This window comes from Capricornis sumatraensis, chromosome 9 (assembly GCF_032405125.1).
Source record: "Capricornis sumatraensis isolate serow.1 chromosome 9, serow.2, whole genome shotgun sequence".
In the NCBI taxonomy this organism is placed as follows: Eukaryota; Metazoa; Chordata; class Mammalia; order Artiodactyla; family Bovidae; genus Capricornis; species Capricornis sumatraensis.
Window position 1 is genome coordinate 38,400,978 of NC_091077.1, and position 20,605 is coordinate 38,421,582.

General features: G+C 45.1%; 1 protein-coding gene across 3 annotated transcripts in view; it reads left to right on the forward strand.

Moving 5' to 3' along the window:
• The first annotated feature begins 6,236 nt into the window (after nt 1–6,236).
• Nucleotides 6,237–20,605, forward strand: part of NSD1 (nuclear receptor binding SET domain protein 1) — a 143,616-nt gene continuing 129,247 nt past the window's right edge. The window contains exons 1-2 of one of the 3 annotated variants that reach the window (XM_068979574.1): nt 6,237–6,350; nt 7,091–7,180. In XM_068979574.1, coding sequence (XP_068835675.1) covers nt 6,321–6,350; nt 7,091–7,180 — 120 coding nt within the window. In that variant the 5' untranslated portion in view covers nt 6,237–6,320. Of the gene's footprint in view, nt 7,181–20,605 lie in introns of all 3 variants that reach the window. The other 2 variants (XM_068979573.1, XM_068979572.1) reach the window with 2 other exon arrangements.

Sequence of the window (20,605 nt, forward strand, 5' to 3'; positions counted from 1 at the left end):
TCTCCGTCTGAGGCCTCTTAAGTGCACTCGTCACCTCTACCGCTCCCGCCTTGCGCTAGCCTCTGACCACGCTGAACTGTGGTCAGTCCCTCCAAAGCCGGGTTTCTGCTGGAATCTCTAACTTATCCCCTCCTTTCTAAGCTATTCCTGAATATCCTTCTGAGTTCCCTGTGAATGTTACTTCCATGGAAGGCCTTCCCTGACTGTCTCTGAGCCCTCCTCAGCTCCCCCAGCACCTCTGGCTTCTCTCTCAGTGTTCAGCTCTCTACCTTGTTACTACTTCTCTGCCTTTCCCACAAGACTCTGAGGGGGAACACAATGAGTATCTGCTGAATCAATGCATAGCCTTTTTTTTTCTTCCTGCTCACATAGCTTACAACCCCGTGGACTATAGCCCACCAGGCTCCTCTGAGGGGAATTTTCCAGACAAGAATACTGGAGTGGGTTGCCATTTTCTACTCCAGGGGTTCTTCCTGACCCAGGGATCAAACCTGTGTCTCCTGCATTGGCAGGCGGATTCTTTACCACTGCACCACGTGGGAAGCTAATATCTGCTGAATTCATGAATGAAAGGGGAGGGCAGTTTTAAGAAAAAAGGAGTACACTGGCAGAATGTCTCTACAGGTATCTCTTTCAGCAGGTTACCAGTATTGGTAATTTACAGATGAAGAAACTGAGGCTAAGGTAATCTCTCTGCCCACCACTCAAATTCCAGAGTTTTTATGCACAAGACACTGTACTGGGCCTTCTCACCTACTGTACCCAGAAGGTGTGTTTGCCAGGAGCAGAAGACATGAAACGACAAGACTCTGAGACCTTGCAGAAAGGCTTAATCTCTCGGGCCTCATTTCTGCATAGGGCAGCTAAAGGTTTAAAGGAACTCATGCATGACAGCGCTGGTTCGATCCTTGGGTTGGGAAGATCCTCTGGAGGAGGGCAGTGCCCAGCATGGTGTCCAGTATACTGCATAGACTCAGCAAGTATTTACTGATTCTAATCTCTGTCTTAAGGATGGGAGGCACAGGCCCAGTTCCTTGTGCTGAGACGAGGAGGGCAGGCCACAGCCCTATCCTTTCTTCGCCTACTTCGGGAGCCAGTGTCCTTGTGAGAATATAGGGTCCTGTGGGTCCCCTCAACCAAATGCTGGCACCCAATAGGTGCTTAGCCTTCTGAATGGGAGTCACCAAAGGAAGCTGCTGTGGGTGAGACCTCTGTAGCCAAATTCTATTCTGAAGGCAGGAAGGGACCCTTGAGTCATTCCAGGAAAGTCCAGGAGGTTTTCTCTGGGATTCTAGTCTTTCCTAAGACCATCATCAGTAAGCTGTTCATCCCTAGCTGCCTGTCCTCCTTTAGCTCCTACGCCTATTCTGTGTGGGGTAGTGGGAAAGAATCCACCTTCTAATGCAGGAGACGCACAGGGGACTTGGGTTCGAACCCTGGGTTGAGAAGATCCCCTGGAGGAGGAACTGGCAACCTACTCCAGTATTCTTGCCCGGAAAATAACCTATGGACAGAGGAGCCTGGCGGGCTACAGTCCATGGGGTTGCAAAGAGCTGGGCATAACTGAGCACTTAGGCACTAGACCTATTCCGTGGGGCCTGTGAAGTTGGAGAGAGAGGTTCGTTTAGGTCAGTGATGTCTAGAAGTCAGCTCTGGAGGAAACATTGTCCTTGTCCCTCTTCACACCTTTGCACCTTTATTTAAGTGTTTTTTCCTAAGTCTGGGGGCTTCCTAAGGTAGGGATCTCATCCTTTGTATCCCCAGCATCTAGCAAAACTGCCTGGAATACAAAAAAAAAAAAAAATGGTTGCTGAAAGAAGTAATGAAACATCTCAGCATTTATCAAGTATGTAGTCCGTATAGGCTCCAAACACCTTTCCTTGCCTTGCAAGAGCCTCGGAGCCACCCTGTGCTTTGGAAACCACAGGTGACGAAACTGAGGCTTGTGGCTTTTTAACTGAGTGGCTCAAGGCCATTGAGTGGCACCTCACAGGCCCTCAGGATGGTCATGGGAGAATAAAGGGTTATAAGTAATCTGAATTGGGGCAGTTGATAGGAGGTAACTGTCAGTCAGAAATGACTAGTTCAAAAGATTAGGTGCGAAGGAGTCCCAGGTGGCGCTAGTGGTAAAGAACCCGCCTGCAAAGGCAGGAGACCTGAGAGCGCTGGTTCGATCCTTGGGTTGGGAAGATCCTCTGGAGGAGGGCAGCCTACTCCAGTAGTCTTGCCTGGAGAATCCCATGGACACAGGAGCTGGGCAGGTTACAATCCACACCGTGACATAAAATCGGACATGACTAAAACAACTTAGCATGCACGAAGGAAGAAGGAGCCAGTCAGAGCTCCCTATTGAATTGACTAGAAAGGATTAGCAGGAGTCACTCCTTAGCAGGACAAAGGGCGGGTCCTTGTAGGGCGGGACCCTGGAGTGTAGACCCAGCTCTTCTTCGACTCACTGCCAACCTGACTATGCACTTGGGAACAGTCAGGATACCTCATTCTCTTCAACAGAAGGAGGCCGCCTGAGGTCACAGTGCTCCCCTCATCACACTGGTTCCAGGGGACACCTTCCTTCCAAGAGAGCCTGCTTGCTTTCTTGGCAGGGATGCATCCCAGCACTCAGATGTGGTAAGGACCTGTTGTCTATCTCCTTGGCTGGTCTGTGGGTCTTGGAGGGAAGGAAGCTACGGGCATCCTGAGCTCCAAGTCTACTGGGGTGAAGGCTGGGGAAGGCTGAAGGACGGAATTTAGGCTAGAGAAGCAAGGGAAAGCCAATACCGCGCAAGACAACGCCAAAAGTGCCTTTCTCCCAGGTGGGCTCGCTATTAACAGATAGAAGGATGGCGGGTAAACACTCCACTGAGGCAATAATTATGCACATTTACTAAGCCCTAGGAGGAATGGTAGTCACGTGGCTCTCGAGGGCGGCGCCCTCAGCTTTGAGATGGAGTTAACACTAATCACAGAAGGCTTTCTGGAGGAGGCGGAATTTTTATGGCGGTCGTTTGTGATTTTCTCTGAACATCGAGGATGAACTTAGCACTCTAGGGACCAAATAGGTACCCAGGTGAGCTTTTTGTCGGGGAGCAAGCCGGGAGGGGGAGGGGGGGTCAGAGTTGGATCGGGTTAGGCGTAGGGCCTGGGGGACGTCGGCGTCGCGGGGTCATTATTTGGGTTTCCCCACCTGCCCTCGCGGTGTCTTTGGTGATTGGACGCAGTAGGCCAGTGCTGCGGGGCCCCGGGTACTGGGTGCAGGCCTCGAGGTGCCAGGCGCCCGAGGGCAGAGCGCCCCAGACCAGGAATTAGGCGAGCAGTCTTGGCGGGACCAGCTCAGCAGTCCGCCCTCCCACCGCTGTTCCGCCGGGGTCCCGATGCCCGGCCCGCAGGGGCGAGGCGCGCGCTCCCCGGGGAGCAGGGCTGCTGAGCAGGCGGCCTGCGCGGGGCGGAGGTGGCACGAGAGGGCCATCTGCCTGGGTGCAGAGAACTGCAGCGTCCGCGGAGCGAGGCTCGGCCCCTCCGGGCCCCCAGCCCGCGTCCACTGCCCCGCGCGCACACACCTACTGACGCCCGCCCGCGCCCCCGGCCCGAGTCCCAGTGCCAGGCCTAGACCCGGACTAGGCGCGGGAGGCGGTGCAGGGATTAGTGGACCCCTCCCCCAGCGCTCCCCTCGCCCCGCCCGGGGCTGCGAGGACCCCTGGGCCCGGGGGTGACGAGGGAGCTTCGTCCCGGCGGTGCCCGGGCTCGGGACTCGGCCTCACTGAGCGGGGGCCGCACCGCGGCAGGCCGAGGTGCGGGCGCGCTGTCAGATTGCTGCCCGGCTCGGGTGCGGGGGGTGGGCTCAGCGCGGGGGTCGCCTGGCCTCATCCCCCCCACGGAGGCCAAGGCTGGGCGGGCAGTGCCCGGGCGGGTAACCCGACCCGACCCGGCTCCCGGGAGCCGCTCACCCCGCACGGCCGGGCAGGGGGAGGAAAAGGAATGGAGGGAGGGGGAAGGGAAGGGGTGGTGGGTGAGGGGCTGTGGGGACCGCAGGGCTGAGTCCCCGGCCTGTCTGCGCTGCTCTAGGGCGGCTGCCTTTGGCGCCTGGGCCGAGCCAGCCCCCGGCCTCGCGGGCGTCGGGCCTGCGGCAGGAGCGAGCCCTGGGGCTGCACGGGCTTGGCTCGGGGAGGCAGACCCGAGCTGCTGCCTCCATTTTGTTTCCTGCTCTGCTTGGTCTGTGGTGGTGGTGATGTGGGCTTGGGGTGCGGCCCGGCAGGGGGTTCACCTGCGGCCGCGCCTGCTCGGGGTTTGAGGCCTCGAAGACCCCAGCCCAAGCCCCCAGGTGAGCCCCGCGGTAGGAGGGGGGTTGCCTTGGTCTCGAGCCCCAGCCGAGCGGGCTGAAGGCAGGTGCCCAGTGGATAGGGAACCCGGGCTGTAACCTAAGATGGAGGCCGGGACTGACGCGGGCCCGAGCGGGGCTGGCGGGGCGGTCGGACAGGCCTCAGCCCAGCCAGGTGCCGCCGGGGCTGGGGCTCCAGACTGGTAGGGTTCTGGAAACGTGTGCAGCCCGGGGCCGGCGCAGCTCCCCGAGGTAGGTGAGGGGATCGGAATGCCACCCACGACGCCCGCAGGCCCCGACACTCCGGGGAGGCGCGCGAGGCCCCTGGGGAGCCCGCCTCAGGCCCCGCCCGGGCAGTCGGGCCGGCCCGTAGGCCCGGGCCGCGAGCGGGCGCGCAGGGGGAGGGGAGGGGGCGGCAGCGGCGGCTCCGCTGATTGGGTGGCGCGCTCGCGAGCCCGACTTCACCCGCCCTGAACCCCGAAGAGTGAGGCAAAGGAGCGCGCGCCTTGGGGGAAGGGGTGCGCGCGCACTCGGGGCCCCAGCCGCACGCGGGCCGGCGCGAGGCGCTCGGTCGCACGCGCCACCGCGGGGGCGCGCGCGGTGGGGGTGTGAGGAGGAGGCGGCGGCGGAATAGGCCGGGGCAGGTCGCGCTTGCTACCTTCTCTCCTGAAGAGAGACGCGGGGGGAGGGGGGTGCGGCGAGCGGCTCCACGCTCTCCCCACCGCTCCGCTCGCGCCCCAGTGTAATGAGGGTCACCCCCTCCCCCCAGCCGGCCCGGGAGGGGGCGCGGGGCACGGTAACTAGTGCGCTGGGGTGGGCGGCGGGCTGGCGCGAGCGGATGGGGGAGGCGGCCGGGCGGGGAAGATGGTGGTGGCCGTGAGGTGAGGGGCGCGGGGGAGGGCCGGGCGCGGCGCAGGGTTGGTGGCCCGCGGCGTTGCAGCCGCAGGCCCCCTCCCCCTCCATCACTACCAGCCGGGCTCAGGCCTAGCCGGCCGGGCCTCCGCGAACTTCCTCCCCGCGCGGCCCGTGCCCCGCCGGCCTCCCGCGCGCACCTCGGCCTCCGCCTCCCTTCAGGTAGCCGGCTGGGGGGCACGGGGCCGGCTGCCCTCCTGCAGCAAACTTTGCTTGGTGCTGAATATTGATGAGTGCGATCGGCTCGGCCAGGAGGTGCTACCGGCGCTGCGGGAAGGAACGCGGCCCGGGCAGGCGGCGGCGGCGTCGGCAGCAGCCATGTTTGTCAAGCTGTAGCAGCTGCTGCTGCTGCTGCCCTGACTCGGCTTCACCGACTGCCTCCGTTTCTCCCCCTGCCGCGTTCCGGCCTCTGGGCCTGGAGCTGTGGACCAAGCAGGCCTGCAATCAGAAAGGAGAACTTCGGGGTGCACCCGCTTCGCTGACTTGCTTGCGGCCTGAGCACGGCCACTGCAAAGGCTCGGGCGCCAGTTGGGGCGCAGGGTGCAGCGCTATTGTGACCGCTGCGCCCGAGCGAGCCAGGAAGGATGGGGGGGGGTAACCTTTTTGTGCAGCGTCCCGGAGCCCGCCTCGAACCCTACAGCCCCCTGCTTTTGGGAGATCCGGCCGTTGGACTCCTAGCGGGGGAGGGGAAAGACAATCCTGTTTGAGATTTGGAAATTTCTACTGCCAACGGGATTTTAATTTTAGATCAGCCCAACTGCCCACCAGTCTGCAGGAAAAAGGGACGGGCTGTTTCCATGTGGCAAGATCTACCCGTCTCCGGGAAGATGGAGTTCGCGGAGGCTCACCGAGGCTGTTTTTCCATCGTCAACTGGGGAACTTTTTCCAGCCGTGGAAGTGCAGCAGAAAAGCATTGAGGCCACTAGGCCTTGAGAAGTGGCTGCCATTTTGAAGATAAGAATCAAATGGCCCATTAACCCAGATTAATTGCCGTGTTTTTGGATTCCAGGTTGATGCTGGCCCAGGATGGATCAGACCTGTAAACTACCTAGAAGAAATTGTCTGCTGCCCTTTTCCAATCCAGTGAATTTAGATGCCCCTGAAGACAAGGACAGCCCTTTCGGTAATGGTCAATCCAATTTTTCTGAGCCACTTAATGGGTGTACTATGCAGTTATCGACTGCCAGTGGAACATCCCAAAATGCTTATGGACAAGATTCTCCATCTTGTTACATTCCACTGCGGAAACTACAGGATTTGGCCTCCATGATCAATGTAGAGTATTTAAATGGGTCTGCTGATGGATCAGAATCCTTTCAAGACCCTGAAAAAAGTGATTCAAGAGCTCAGTCGCCAGTTGTTTGCACTTCCTTGAATCCTGGTGGTCCAACAGCACTTGCTATGAAACAGGAACCCTCTTGTAATAACTCCCCTGAACTCCAGGTAAAAGTAACAAAGACTGTCAAGAATGGCTTTCTGCACTTTGAGAATTTTACTTGTGTGGACGATGCAGATGTAGATTCTGCAATGGACCCAGAACAGCCAGTCACAGAGGATGAGAGTATAGAGGAGATCTTTGAGGAGACTCAAACCAATGCCACCTGCAATTATGAGCCTAAATCAGAGAATGATGTAGACGTGGCCATGGGAGATGAACAAGACAGCACACCAGACAGTAGACACGGTGCAGGCAAACCGCCATTCTTGCCATTAGCTCCTCAGGCCGAAACGCAGAGAAATAAGCAAAGAAGTGACGTGGACGGCAGCCATGAAAGAGCAGCCCTTCTCCCAGCCCCCCTTTCACTAGGAGATACAAACGTTACTATAGAAGAGCAATTAAACTCAATAAATTTATCTTTTCAGGATGATCCAGACTCCAGTACCAGTACATTAGGAAACATGCTAGAATTACCTGGAACTTCATCATCATCTACTTCACAGGAATTGCCATTTGTAAGCAGTTTTTGGTACAACTTAAATAGATACATTAATGTATATATACAGGCAACTTAAAGGGAAACTATAAAAACCAGTTATAACTAATTGGTTTTTGATTGTTTACCAGTTCACAGATGAAAGCTTATTACTAATGATAAGCTCTTTGGGAAAATTTTACTTTGATCTAAAATTTTTTCTGTCTTATATGAGTTTGATTCTTTTCTGATTTTCCAAGTTAACTCTCCGTTGAGGACTGGTTAAGAGTTAAGCTTTTAAGGGCATTTGGTTGAGTTCAGAATTAAGTTTTCAAGATAGAGGTATACATTTGTTTAGCTTTTTTTCTAAAAGTGGCCTTGGCTTTGCCTTGGTTGTGTCATGAGTACAGAAATCAGTGAATTACCTGGAGTCCTATTTTTGCATAAGGCATGGGTTATATTTTTAGTTGATGGGATGACTTGCAGGTTGAAATACATTTTGGGTTCACATTCAGGGTAGCTCAGATGAAAAGGCCTTTTTGGACATCAGTCAAAATTTAAATTAGGCTATTTTTTTCTGAGGTACGTGTTGTACAGCATCCTATGGTAACAGCCACCATGAGAGTACGCTCTTGAACCTTCTCTGCTCTTAAATTTTGAAGTGTAGTTATGTGTGTGGTATGGGTGTATGTGTATGGAAATGGGAAAAAATGTACTTTGAGTTACTCAGTAGTGCTACCTACTATTGTTAGATTGTGGTAAATGATACTTTTTAAAAATCTGGTCTTCACCCAGAATTTTTGACTGTCCCTAGTTAGCTAAATGACCAGTTGACTTCACTTACCCTGTTTCATCACTTTTAAAATCTGAACCAGCTTGATTGTTAAAAGATTCCTTTCAACTTTAAATATTTGATTCTGATTTTGTTTCTGCCCAGACACATTGTCATGGTCATCTGTTATGTCACCAGAGAGGATCCCAGTCCCTCCCAAGATGTCTCTGAAATACTCTGTAAAGATTTAGATGGAAAAAACTTTATGGTGTGTGGTGATAGTTTTGAGTGCCTTAAATGTTCATTTTACTATATAGCCCTGCAGTTCTTTAAAATTAAGAGTGAGGATGTGGGTGTGTCGCTTTTGTTTCTGTTGATTCATATCTTAAATATGCTTTAGTACTACTCCTTGATTTCTTAGTTTGGCAGTTGCAGATTTAAAAAATTTGTTGTGGTAGTTATTTTGAGTCTGTTTTGTCCTAGATACTTTTTAGGGTGGAGCAGCTCAGACAAATCCTTCCTTGTTACATTGAAATGTATTTTACATGTATATAGTTTTGTCTTTACATAAAAACTTAGATCGGAAGGTGGAGATACATGTTTCTCTAGAAGTTTATTAAGTGTAAATCTATGTGGTTCTTATCAAAGAGGTGTCATTACTGGTTCTAAAATACTAGAGCCTTTAGAAAAAATGTTATGCATCTAAAATGAGAGTTAAACTTGTATAAGTGCAGAAAAATTTTCTTCGTGTAGAAAATAAAATTACTCAAAGACTATTGACTTGAAGAAACCAGTATCTGTTCTTTTTTTTTTGACCGTCCTGCATGTGGCTTATTGATCTTAGTTCCCCTGACCAGGGGCTGAACAGTAGTTCAGTCTTAGTTCCAGGCCACGGCAGTGAAGTCCTAACCACTGAACAGCAGGGAATTCGAATATTTATTCTTTTAAGTCTTTCTTACAGATTGTGTATAAATCTAAATTGCTTCATCCAAAATTGATTGCTTTCATTTTCGCCTTTGATATTTTCTGAGAATTTAAAGTGAAGTCAGTCTCAAAATGCAAATTTAGTTGAACAGTAAGCTTGAGCAAAGTGTAATTAAAAGAAATTCTATATAGCTGCACACTTGATATATTCAGACTATTCACAGTGACTGGTTGATGCAGCAGGTGTGGAGAGCACTTACTCTATATTAGAGCCTGTGCTTAGGACTAGAAATTTTAGAAAATCTTTTGCACATGCTATTGTTTGATACTGTGATAGAATAAGGTTCTCCTGGCAAGAGTAACAAGTACTTATTAGGATTTTAAAACGAGTACTTTTTAGGATTTTAAACCCTCTGTCTGGAACTAGAGAATGACAACATAATTCAATGTTGTATTGCCAGTTGTTTTTGTACAACTAGCTATCAGCAGACTGTTTGCCTCCTGTCATAAAGGAGCAACCTCTTCAGTTCACCTTCATGGTCTTCGGTTACTTTTTCTGCATACAGTGATGTGAAATGGTTCTCACTATAGTTAATAATCCTGACCTGGTGTTTTTGTATTTAATTGGGTTGATACTGTCTAATTTCTGCCAGTGTACATATATAGTATACAGTGCTTTGTATATTGTAGGTGCTTGGAAAAAATCTTCAAGGAAGGTTGGTTCCCAGAGCTCCAAGTTGTAACAGGCAATAACTTAGTTTTAAGTGCTTTGGTCTGTATTGTCTCACTGGGGCTTCATAGCCTTGCAGTAAAAAACAAATGTCATAAAAGGTCTAGATCTGCCTTAAAGGTACTTAAGATTATTGGGGATAAGACTGAAAACTATTGAAATCATAGAATTATTTGAGTACTCTTGGTTTTCTTTAGGGACTTTTGAAGGTCCCTGACACTCTTGCCTGGGTCTGAAGTGTCTCCTGGCTTTTTTACTAGGCTGATTGCAGCAATTGTTTGTTTGATATTCTTCCTCATTTAGATATTTTATGGAGGTAAAATTGAGTTAATTTATGCTGTGGCAGTATTCATCAATTTTGGGAATCCTCAAAGTTCTTAGGATGTAGGCAGCCTCCAGAGTAGTCTAAAGTATATATTAGTGATTTTCTTTATCTGAAGAAGACCACTAAAAATGAACACAATTAAAATTGAGGACTAAAATTCCACAAGTAAATAGAGAGGAACAGGTTTATTTAGATTTTATATAGAAATGTAAAATTGAGAATTAAAAAAGACAGTTTTAAACCTTTATCAAAATTTTGATTATGATGGCAACTGTTTTTTTATCATAAGGCGAGAATCAAATAGGTTTTTATTTTGGCTGTGGTGCATCTGCATTGCTGCACACTGGCATTCTGCAGTTAACGGTGAGCACGGGCTGCTCTTCATGGCAGTGCTCAGGCTTCTCGTGGCGGTGGCCTCTCTCGCTGTGGAGCATGGGCTCCAGGTGCCCAGGCTCCAGTAGGTGCATACCTCAGGCTCTGGAGTGCTGGCTCAGTAGTCTTGGCGCAGGGGCTTAGTTGCTCAGTGACTTGTGGAATCCTAGACCAGGGATCAAACCAGTGTCCCCTGAATTGCAAGGCAGATTCTTAACCACTGGACTACCAGAGAAGCCCTCAAGTAGGTTTTTAAAATTTTTGTCCAGCAAAATTGTACAATAGGTAGATGGCATACTTTGTTTTACTTCATTTTCTTACCATGATCATAAGGATAAATTTTTGTAAGTATTTAAGGACTTAGTCTTAACTAAGGTATTGTTTTAAAAAATGTCCACTGTGCACAGTTTCAGGTGTATACCAAAGAAGAGAAAGTGGTTGAATTTCCATGTACTCCTCACCAAGCTTTAAGAATTCCTGATATTTTGTCAATCTTGTTTTATCCTCCCTCCACGATGTCACTTCACTAACTTTTCTTAATCCTTTGATGTTCAGTATCTCTCTTTGAAGCTCTTGTCCTGTTCTCCTTGTCAGTTGTCACCTGTTTATTGGTTGACCTAGATCACCTTTTTCTTGCCTTTAATTGGAGTAGTTCTTTATTATTTGCATTGACTTTGAGAAACACAGCATCTTTGTGCCAGATTTGTTTGCAGTTTTACCTTGTAATTGATTTGCACTGTAATACTAGCTTGTGCTTCATTAGGTAGAGACAGACACTATATTGTATGTGGGATGGATGTTAAATAGAGACTTTTTTGGGAGCCATTTCAAAACAGACATCTCGATGTTGTGACAGTATACCCCTGTACAGTCTTGGACATGCAGAAAATATGAACCACCCTCTGTACTAAGTTCTGTGCTGTGGATGTTCAGGTGGTTAAGGAGATCAATGGAGAGGTGAATGAAACCTAGAGCGATCAAGGCTCCAGTAAAGAGTGGGACTTCAGTTCATTGACTGGGTTGGGTTTGGTTAGGTTTAGAAAGGTACTTTGGATAAAAAGAATTAAGTAAACTTAGTATTTTCACCACCCTAACTCCAGTACTCTTGCCTGGAAAATCCCATGGACGGAGGAGCCTGGTGGGCTGCAGTCCATGGGGTCGCACTGAGTCGGACACGACTGAGTGACTTCACTTTCACTTTTCACTTCCATGCATTGGAGAAGGAAATGGCAACCCACTCCAGCGTTCTTGCCTGGAGAATCCCAGGGATGGGGCAGCCTGGTGGGCTGCCGTCTATGGGGTCGCATAAAGTCGGACACGACTGCAGTGACTTAGTAGCAGCAGCAGAAGCAGTATTTTCACAGGGTTGGATAGGATGAATGTCCTCAGGTAATGTGAATGGTTTAGTTGATCAGTTATGTCTGACTCTGTGACCCTGTGGACTGTAGCCCGCCAGGCTCCTCTGTCCATGGGATTTCTCAGGCAATAATCCTGGAGTGGATTGCCATTTCCTCTTCCAGGGGATCTTTCTGACCCAGGGATCAACTCATGTCTCCTGGATTATAGGCAGATTCTTGACCAGTGAGCCACCAGGGAAGCCCGTTCTTGTGAAATAGGGCCTAGAAATTCAGATTGGCATTTGATGTTGATGTGATAGAAACTGGGATCCAGTGAGGAATTTCAGCTGAGAAGTGACACGATGAAATCTGTGTTGGGGAAATTTTGGCTGGGAGAGAGTAGAGGCAATGTTAGGTTGTAGAGTCTTGCACTAGTAATTAAAAATTAGAATTGAGCAGAGTCAGTAGTAGAAAGAGGGTAAATCTGAGAGATTATTTCAGAGGAGAGAAAATTGGCAGCCCTTTTAGGGTTGCCTGGACTGAGAATAAAGTTGGAGCCTGGATTTGAGGAATGAAAGAAGTTCAGATTTTGTTCAAGGCTTGTTGTGTTGGTGCCTGAGACAGAAATGGGGTTCTCTCTTCCCTTCTCATCATCTCAGCAATCTCTGCTTCCTCCTTTCCTGTCTCCACACTTCTCAGCTTCTGCTCTTTCTCTGAATCTGTCCTTGCTGGAGTTGCTGGTTCTCTTCATTACTTTCTCCTTTCTGCTGGGATCTTTATTCTCAACCTTCACTGCATCACTTTTTCTGCCTAAAAACAGAATGACATCTGTCTATTCTAAAGAATCTTCCTCTATCTTCTAACCCCTGTGATTACTTTCCTGTTTCCTGGGGAATTTCTTGAGAGTTGTCTACTTTGTTTACCCTCCTTAAAGCCCTGTGGATTGGTGTCGCTACTCTGTTGGAACTGTTCTTTTCAAAGTTACAAGTGGCACCTCCAGACTTATCCTACTAGATGTGCAGTGTTTTGACCACTCCTCCTTTAAACAGTCCTTTTTGAACTGCTTGTTCTCTTTTCTTCCTCTTTTCTGTCATTCTCTGCAGTCTTATCTGCTTTTATTAGTTCACTTCTCCGCTGTGTGAAAACTCTTGATCTGACTTCTGAGCTTCAGACCAAGAAACAAATTTCCAGCTGAGTTCCTCTTCCACCTATAGCATACTTACCTACCTTTGACCATCTCTTTTTGCCAAACATGCTTTTCCTTCTGTCTTTTTAAAAAATATTTTTTAAAAAATTTATTTTCATTTGTTTGCCCATGCCAGATCTTAGTTGTAACATGAGGCATATTTGATCTTCGTTGCAGCATTCATGATCTTTTAATTGCAGACTGTGGGGGTCTTTTAGTTGCAGCCTGCAAACTTGCTGCATGTGGGATCTAGTTCCCTGACCAGGGATCAAACCCAGGCTCCTTGCATTGGAATCAGGGAGTCTTAGCCACTGGACTGCTAGGGAAATCCCCTCCTGTCTTAATGATGGCATTATCCTCCAGTTCTTTTCAAGGTTGGAAACCTTGGAATCACTTGTTTATATGATCAAAATGAACTTGAGTGCCTTCTCGATGCCAGGCACTGCTGGTATTGAAAGATACAGTCTGCTTTTAAGGAACTTTACCATGCAAGGAAGACTGGTGTAAACAATGACAGTACAGAATACCACATGGCCTGGTAGAAGTTATAGAGCAGTACTGTGGGAGTTTGGAAAAAGTCATGCCTGGAGTAATGTGGAAGAATTTCATAGAAGGTTATATTTAAGCAGAGACAAGCCAGTAAGTAAGGAGGAATAAGCACATGAAAGTGGCAAGAAATTCTTTGATGGGAATCTGAGAGGAGCAGGGTTGTCAGGAGATAAGTATAAATATAGGCCTTGTATTCCATGTTATAGGGTTGAATTTTTATGCTGTTTCCATTCTATTATGTTATCTTTATTACTGGTCTTCATATTGTTTTTCTTTCCAGTCTTTCTGGAGAGATAGAATTACCTATGACCTTCAAAATGAGAAATACGAGGTGAGGTCTCTGATGGGGCTTCCCTGGTAGCTCAGATGATAAAGAATCTGCCTGCAATGTGGGAGACCTGGGTTCGATTCCTGGAGGGAAGATCTCCTGGAGGTGGGCATGGCAATCCACTCTAGTATTCTAGACTGGAAGGAACTCCATGGACAGAGAAGCCTGGTGAGCTACAGTCCATGGGTTTACAAAGTGTCAGGACTGAGTGACTATAAGCACACAAACAAAACACAGGTCTCTGATGAAAGCTTTACCTTCAGTGCCCAACTCTTCTCCCCATCTGCCTAACAAATAAAGCCCAAATTCAGTGTCTTTGATGAGACCTCATCTTGACTTTCCCAAATCTCACATGCTAAACCCAAGATATCCTGGCTGGCCTGAGTTCAGCCAACCTGAACTATTAGTGGTGCCTTGCTTCACAGTCACCTGGCTTATGCTTTTCTCTTCCTGGTCTAATTTCAGCATTTAGTATCTTAACAGTGTGTAGTGTGATGTTTTCTTTGTAGCAGACACTCAGTGTACTTATGGAGTAGAAGAATGAATGGTACAAGTTGGGAAGGGGAGTAAATTTTAGGTAGGAAGGTGATCAGATAGTGAGCTCTTATCCTCAATGTACCAAATTTCAAAACTTCAGAGTTTTTTTTTTTTTACTTCATTCCCTCATGCCATCAGTTTCTAAGGGCTTTGAATTTGTGCTCCTTATATCTCAAGCTTTCATTTTCCTATTCTTATGTATAAGCTCTTAAGGATATTAAGTCATAATAGTTTCATAGGACCGATTCCTTGAGATGCTGCCTGTTTAGTAGAAGTCCCTAATCTTTTTGAGCCCATTCCTCATTTCTAAATGGGGCAAATACTGTGCAGCCTTGCACATTTGAGAGGATGCAGCAAGAGAATTTATCTGAAGCAGCTAGCACAGTGCTGTTTTTGAAGTAGGTGCTCAGTAAGTGATGCATGTTATTCTATGCCAAGAGCCAAATGCACATTTGGAAGAATTGTGAATTTTGAGAAACATATCTTTACAGTTTTGCTTTTTTCTGTTTATCCAAACTCTTCTTGCTTAATTGGTAAGATAAGGGCATTGGATTATTTGACAGTTTCAGTTTTCATTTAATATCAGGAGAATTGGATCCATTTTTTGATTGGTAATCAGGAGAGTTTAATTTGGGCCAGAAGTTCAGTATCTTTCCCTACTCCAGCTGTGAAGTGGTATAATTTATTACATGGTTGCTCTTTGCTGGGTGTTCTTTGTCATGGATATAAATGTTTCATTTCCACCCCCTGGTTTGTAGGAGAGTTGTCCTCTTTTCTGGTGGTGGACTTGATTTTCATTGAATGATCATTTCTGAAACTGTTTAAATGATCTCAAATGAAGAAATTGCTAGGAATCTTTTTAGTTAGAAAAGTAACATAAATTCATGGTAAAAGTGAAAAATGGAATGTTAATAAAAAAGGATCTTTATTTCTGTCATCTTCATATGTTCCCTCTTTTTTTTCTTTTTTTGGGTCAAACTGTGACTTATGGGATCTTATTTCCCTAACCAGGGATTGAAGCTGGGCCCCCTGCTGTGAAAGCAGGGTCCTAACCATTGAACTGCCAGGGAATTCCCAATGCTCCCTCATTTTCACTCTTAATATTTTATTAGAATTTTCTTTGTGTTTGTAGACCTTTTTTTTTTTTTTTTAATCTTTTGGTCACACAAGTGGCCTCATATACATATTATTGAATACTTTGTTTAATATATTAGGGACATACATTCAAATGAACATGTAGGTAGATTTTTTTTAATTATTGAAACTTTTATTGAAATTAGTATAAGTGCACATGCAGTTAGTTGTAAGAAATAGTACAGAGATCTCATGTGTGTTTTGCTTGATTTTGCAATGGTATGTTTTGTGAAAGCATCTAATACCACAACCAGAATATTGACATTGGTATAATCCACCAAACCTCAGATGACCCAGTTTTTGTTTTTCACATTCTTTTTTAAAGAAAATTCTTTATTTCTGTAAGGACATATTCCAGATGTCCCTGGTTTTACTTGTATTTGTTTGTGTGTACTGTGTTAAGTTCTTTGCATTTTTGTCACCTGTATGGATTTGTATACTCAGTATCACAGTTAAGATGTTTAACAGTTTCAGTGCCACAGGGGTCTCTCCTGTGGCCCTTTGGTATCACATCCATCTTCTTCCTGGCAATTCCTCTTCCACCTTTGGCCAACTACTAATCTGTCCTTTGTTTCTAAAATTTAGTCATTTAAAAAGTGCCCGTAAATGGAATCATGCAGTATATATATATGTGTGTGTGTGTGTCTATAGCCTTGTATTGGGTGTTTTCACTTAAAATTACCTGGAGAGTCATCCAAGTTACTGAGTATATTGATATTTTATTTCTTTTTGTTACTAAGTAGAAGGCAGTGGCACCCACTCCAGTACTCTTGCCTGGAAAATCCCACGGATGGAGGAATCTGGTGGGCTACAGTCCATTGGGTCGCGAAGAGTCTGACACGACTGAGCGACTCCACTTTCTCTTTTCACTTTCATGCATTGGAGAAGGAAATGGCAACCCACTCCAGTGTTCTTGCTTGGAAAAATCCCAGGGACGGCGGAGCCTGGTGGGCTGCCGTCTACGGGGTCGCATAGAGTTGGACACGACTAAAGCGACTTAGCAGCAGCAGCAGACACACGCACGCACGCACGCACGCACACACACACACCAGTTTGTTTAACCGTTCACCTGTTGAAGGACATCTGGGTTTATTCTAGCTTTTGGCTATTAGAAGTAAAAGTGCTGTGACCATTCATATATAGCTTTTGTGTGAACATAAGTTTTCATTTTTCTGGGAATAATGCCCAAGAGTACAATTGCTGAATCACATGTTACTGGCATGTTTGCTTTTATAAGAAACTGCCAAGCTGATTTCTAGAGTGACTGTACGATTTTACATTCTCACCAGTAGTGTATGAGAGATCCACTTTCTGTTCATCTTCACCATCATTGAGTGTTGTCACTATTTTTGTTTTAACCATTTTGATAGTTATGTAATAATACCTCATTCTGGTTTTAATTTGCATTTCCCTGATAGCTAATGGTGTTGAACATCTTTTTGTGTGCTTATTTGCCATTTGTATATCCTCTTTGGTGAAATATACTCATGTTTTTTGTTCATTTTCTAATTAATTTGTTTGATTTTAATTGTTGAGTTTTGAGAGTTCTTTATGTATTTTAGATGCTCTACGTTCTTTATTATGCCTGTATACAAATCCTAATTTTTAACTATTACGTCTTTTAGATGACTTATTAAAGAAAGTATATAATCATACATACAAACTTGTGGTTTCCCCTTAATAAATTGGAACAGATTTTAGTGTTTGTTACTGTTATTAGGTAAAATTACTTTATTTAAGTCCTCTAAAATTCACATGTCTAGTAAACTTACAGGAAATACCATAATACTATGTTTAAGATTGCTGGAAGGATAAAATCCATTTTGGAGGGTGAACAATCATATCTACACATTAAATTAAAAATAGTTATTGGTTATATGATATCCCCTCATATACCAAGAAGAATCTGAAGGTAATCTTTCTCTGTAAATTATGAGGGTATATTTCCCTTGTCATTTCTATAATTTCTCTTGAAGCAGTAATCGGAGCTGTTGGGGATCCCTGATGATGTCAGCAGTGTGCATTGTGGAAGTTCTGTCTATACCCAGTAAAAATAATAGACATTAATGCCATGCTAATTGGTAATGAAATTTTATGTCCAAAGGCATCTCTTTAATGTTGCAGATGGTTCAGTTTGACAGTGTATCGACTCTATTTTTCTTATTAACATATGAAGAAAAAGCACTTCCACCATGCCATGATCTGTAAAGAATTGCAGAGCAGTGGTTGAGAGGTAACAAAGTGCTACATTTGAAATGCTTTTTTAATGTAGGAGAGTTTTGGGGCAGAAGTGTTACAGTGCCGGTTATTATACCACTGAAATTAGTTACTTGGTGGAGTAGATACTGGAGTTTTAAGTAAAGTCTTGATAGGTACCTTAATAATTTCATAGTAATGCCTGTGGAATTGTTCCTAAGGATAAACTGGTGATAGTGGAATTATCAGGGCAATGGGTTAATTTTCTTTGTGTCTCAGATGTGCCTACTTCTGAATGGTTTTCCAAAAGGATTGTACGATTTTACACAGTTCTCAGTAGTGTATGAGTCTGATGTTTTCCTCCCTTTGATAACAAAACAACTTTGATAACATTGATTTTTTTTTAAAGTTTTTTACATAATTAAATAGATGCATACTACTACTGAAAGATTGATTTAATTAATACAGTTTTATTGTTGAAAGTGATTTATGTTTGTATTTCTTCTGTGGCCTTTGCTGTCTGTATCCTTCACTGACTTAATCTGGATTGTAGTGTTTTGTAGCTATTATCCTTTAATTTTATGGACATAAATATTTCCTCTCAATCTGTTTTTCATTTTAGTTAATAATTTTCTATAGTTGTAGAGCTGAAGTTTCATTTTTCATATAGCCAAATTGGTGTTTTGGAGTAATTTCTTTTACCGATTTGAAGCTTATTGTGCTTCTATAAATTCGCTAAACAAACTTTACATACTTGTAAAAATTTGAAGAAATCCTGTCTGCTACAGTCTTAATTGATTTAATAGAGATTTTATTTTAATATCTAGCATGATACAGATAATTTTTACTGTGTCTTTAGTATTCTTTTTGGAAACAAATTCTTTTAGCTACTTCCCTTTGTATTAGGGAAGCAAATTACCCTCAAATTACCTGCAAATTGCGTAGTCTAAAACAATAAACGTTTCTGTCATACGAAGTTAGGAATAAGGGTGTGGCTTAGCTGGGTGGTTCTGCCTTTCTCTCATGAAATTACAAGCACGATGTCCTTCACTGCTGCAGTCATTTGAAGGCTGTTGTAGAATCCTTGTCCAAGATGATGCACTCATATGGCTATTGGGAAAAATAAATAATATATGGCTGTTCACAATAGGAGACCTCAGTTCCTTACCTTGTGGGCTTCTCTATAGGGCTGCTCACAGTGATTAGCAGCTTTCCTCAGTGAGTGGTTCAGAAGAGGAGAAGCTTAACAAGGAGATCCAAAGAAATATACAGTGTGGGAGGGGAATACCTTGAAATGTGGATCACTGGGGGCCACTAGGGCAACTAGTTACTAGGCCACCCAGTAAGAAATAAACAGTTTTAATTAAAGGAGAAAGCATAAGTATACATAGTAGTGATACTTAAAACTTTTAAGCTGATGGACCTTGGATTTTTGAATTAGGTATATGGTTGAAAAATATAGTATAGAAAGATAACTAATAAAGTACCCTAAAGTACTCCTCTACCTTGCCTGCTTAATTTCAGTTCTTATGGGCCTTTTTGTATGATAAAGGTAGCAGATTATGCACACTTAATCTTTCTTTTTCACTTAATTTGTTGTCTAAATCTTTACATTTTTGAACAATATTTTCTCATTCATTTATACACTTAGATAGTATTTTATTTTATGAATGTATGAACATTTTCATTCCACATATTCTTTTGCTGAAAGGGAACAACTGTGCACATAAGTCATTGTGAATGTATGCAAATAAATCTGTAGGGTAAATCTCCAGGACCGAATTCTGGGTCAAAGTTAAATGTTTATGATTTTGAAAATATTGCCAAATTGCCCACTAAAAGACTATATGTATTTACATTCTCAGCCAGCAGTATATGTATTTGCCTGTTTCAATGGGGATTCTTTATTTCATTTGTCATCGTATAAAATTTAGTATCTTAGCTTTTTTTTTTTTGCCACATTGTGTGGCTTGCAGGATCTCAGTTCCCCAACTAGGAATCGAACCTGGAGCCACCACAGTGCAAGCCTGGAATCTTAACCATTAGACTACCAGGGACCTCTCCATCCTAACCATTTTGAAGTGTACAGTTTGATAGTATTGTATATTTACATTTTGTGCAGGCATTCTCCAAACTCCCGTTAAACAGCTGTGCACTTTCCCTTCCTGCCAACTCCTGTCAACTACCATTCTGCTTTCTGTTTCTGAGTTTGACTGATCTCGAAACGTCTTGTAAATGGAATTATACAGTGTTTATCTTTTTGTGATTACCTTATTTCACTTAGTGTAATGTCCTCAAGAATTTACCCATGTTGTAGGCTGTTAGAATTTTCCTCCTTTTTAAAGATATTCTGCAGTATACCACATTTTCTTTATCCATTTATCAGACGATGGCCACCTTTTGGCTATTGTGAATAATGCCGATATGAACATAGGTGTACAGATATGTCTTCTAGATTCACTGGGGTTCCTTTTTTTTTTTTGGTCATACCATGCAGCTTGTGGTCAGCTTAGTCCCCTGACCAGGAATTGAACCCACGTACTCAGCAATGAAAGCACATAGTCTCAACCACTGGACTGCCAGGGAATTCCTTATGGGGATTCTTTAAAGCTTTTTTTTTTTTTTTTTTTAATTTGACGCCACTGAGTCTTAGTTGTAGCACTTGGGATCTAGTTCCCTGACCAAGGTTTGAGCCCTGGCCCCCTTCATTGGGAGCACAGAGTAGAGTCTTAGCCACTGGACCACCAGCAAAGTCCTCCTGTTGGTATTCTTACGATACTTCTTATACCCAAGGGAGAAGAACAAATAATAAACGTTTATTTGATACCTAAATGACCTATAATTTGGATAGTCTTTTTTTTTTCCCCCCTCTTTCTCCCTCCCTCCCTCTCTTCCTTTCCTAAGGTATTTTTTGTTGTTTAAAGCGTGGACCTGGAAAAATCAAACATCCTTTCAGTTCAGTTCAGTTGCTCAGTCGTGTCTGACTCTTTGTGACCCCATGAATCGCAGCACGCCTCCCTGCCATCACCAACTCCCGGAGTTCACTCAGACTCATGTCATGGACCTGTAAAAATC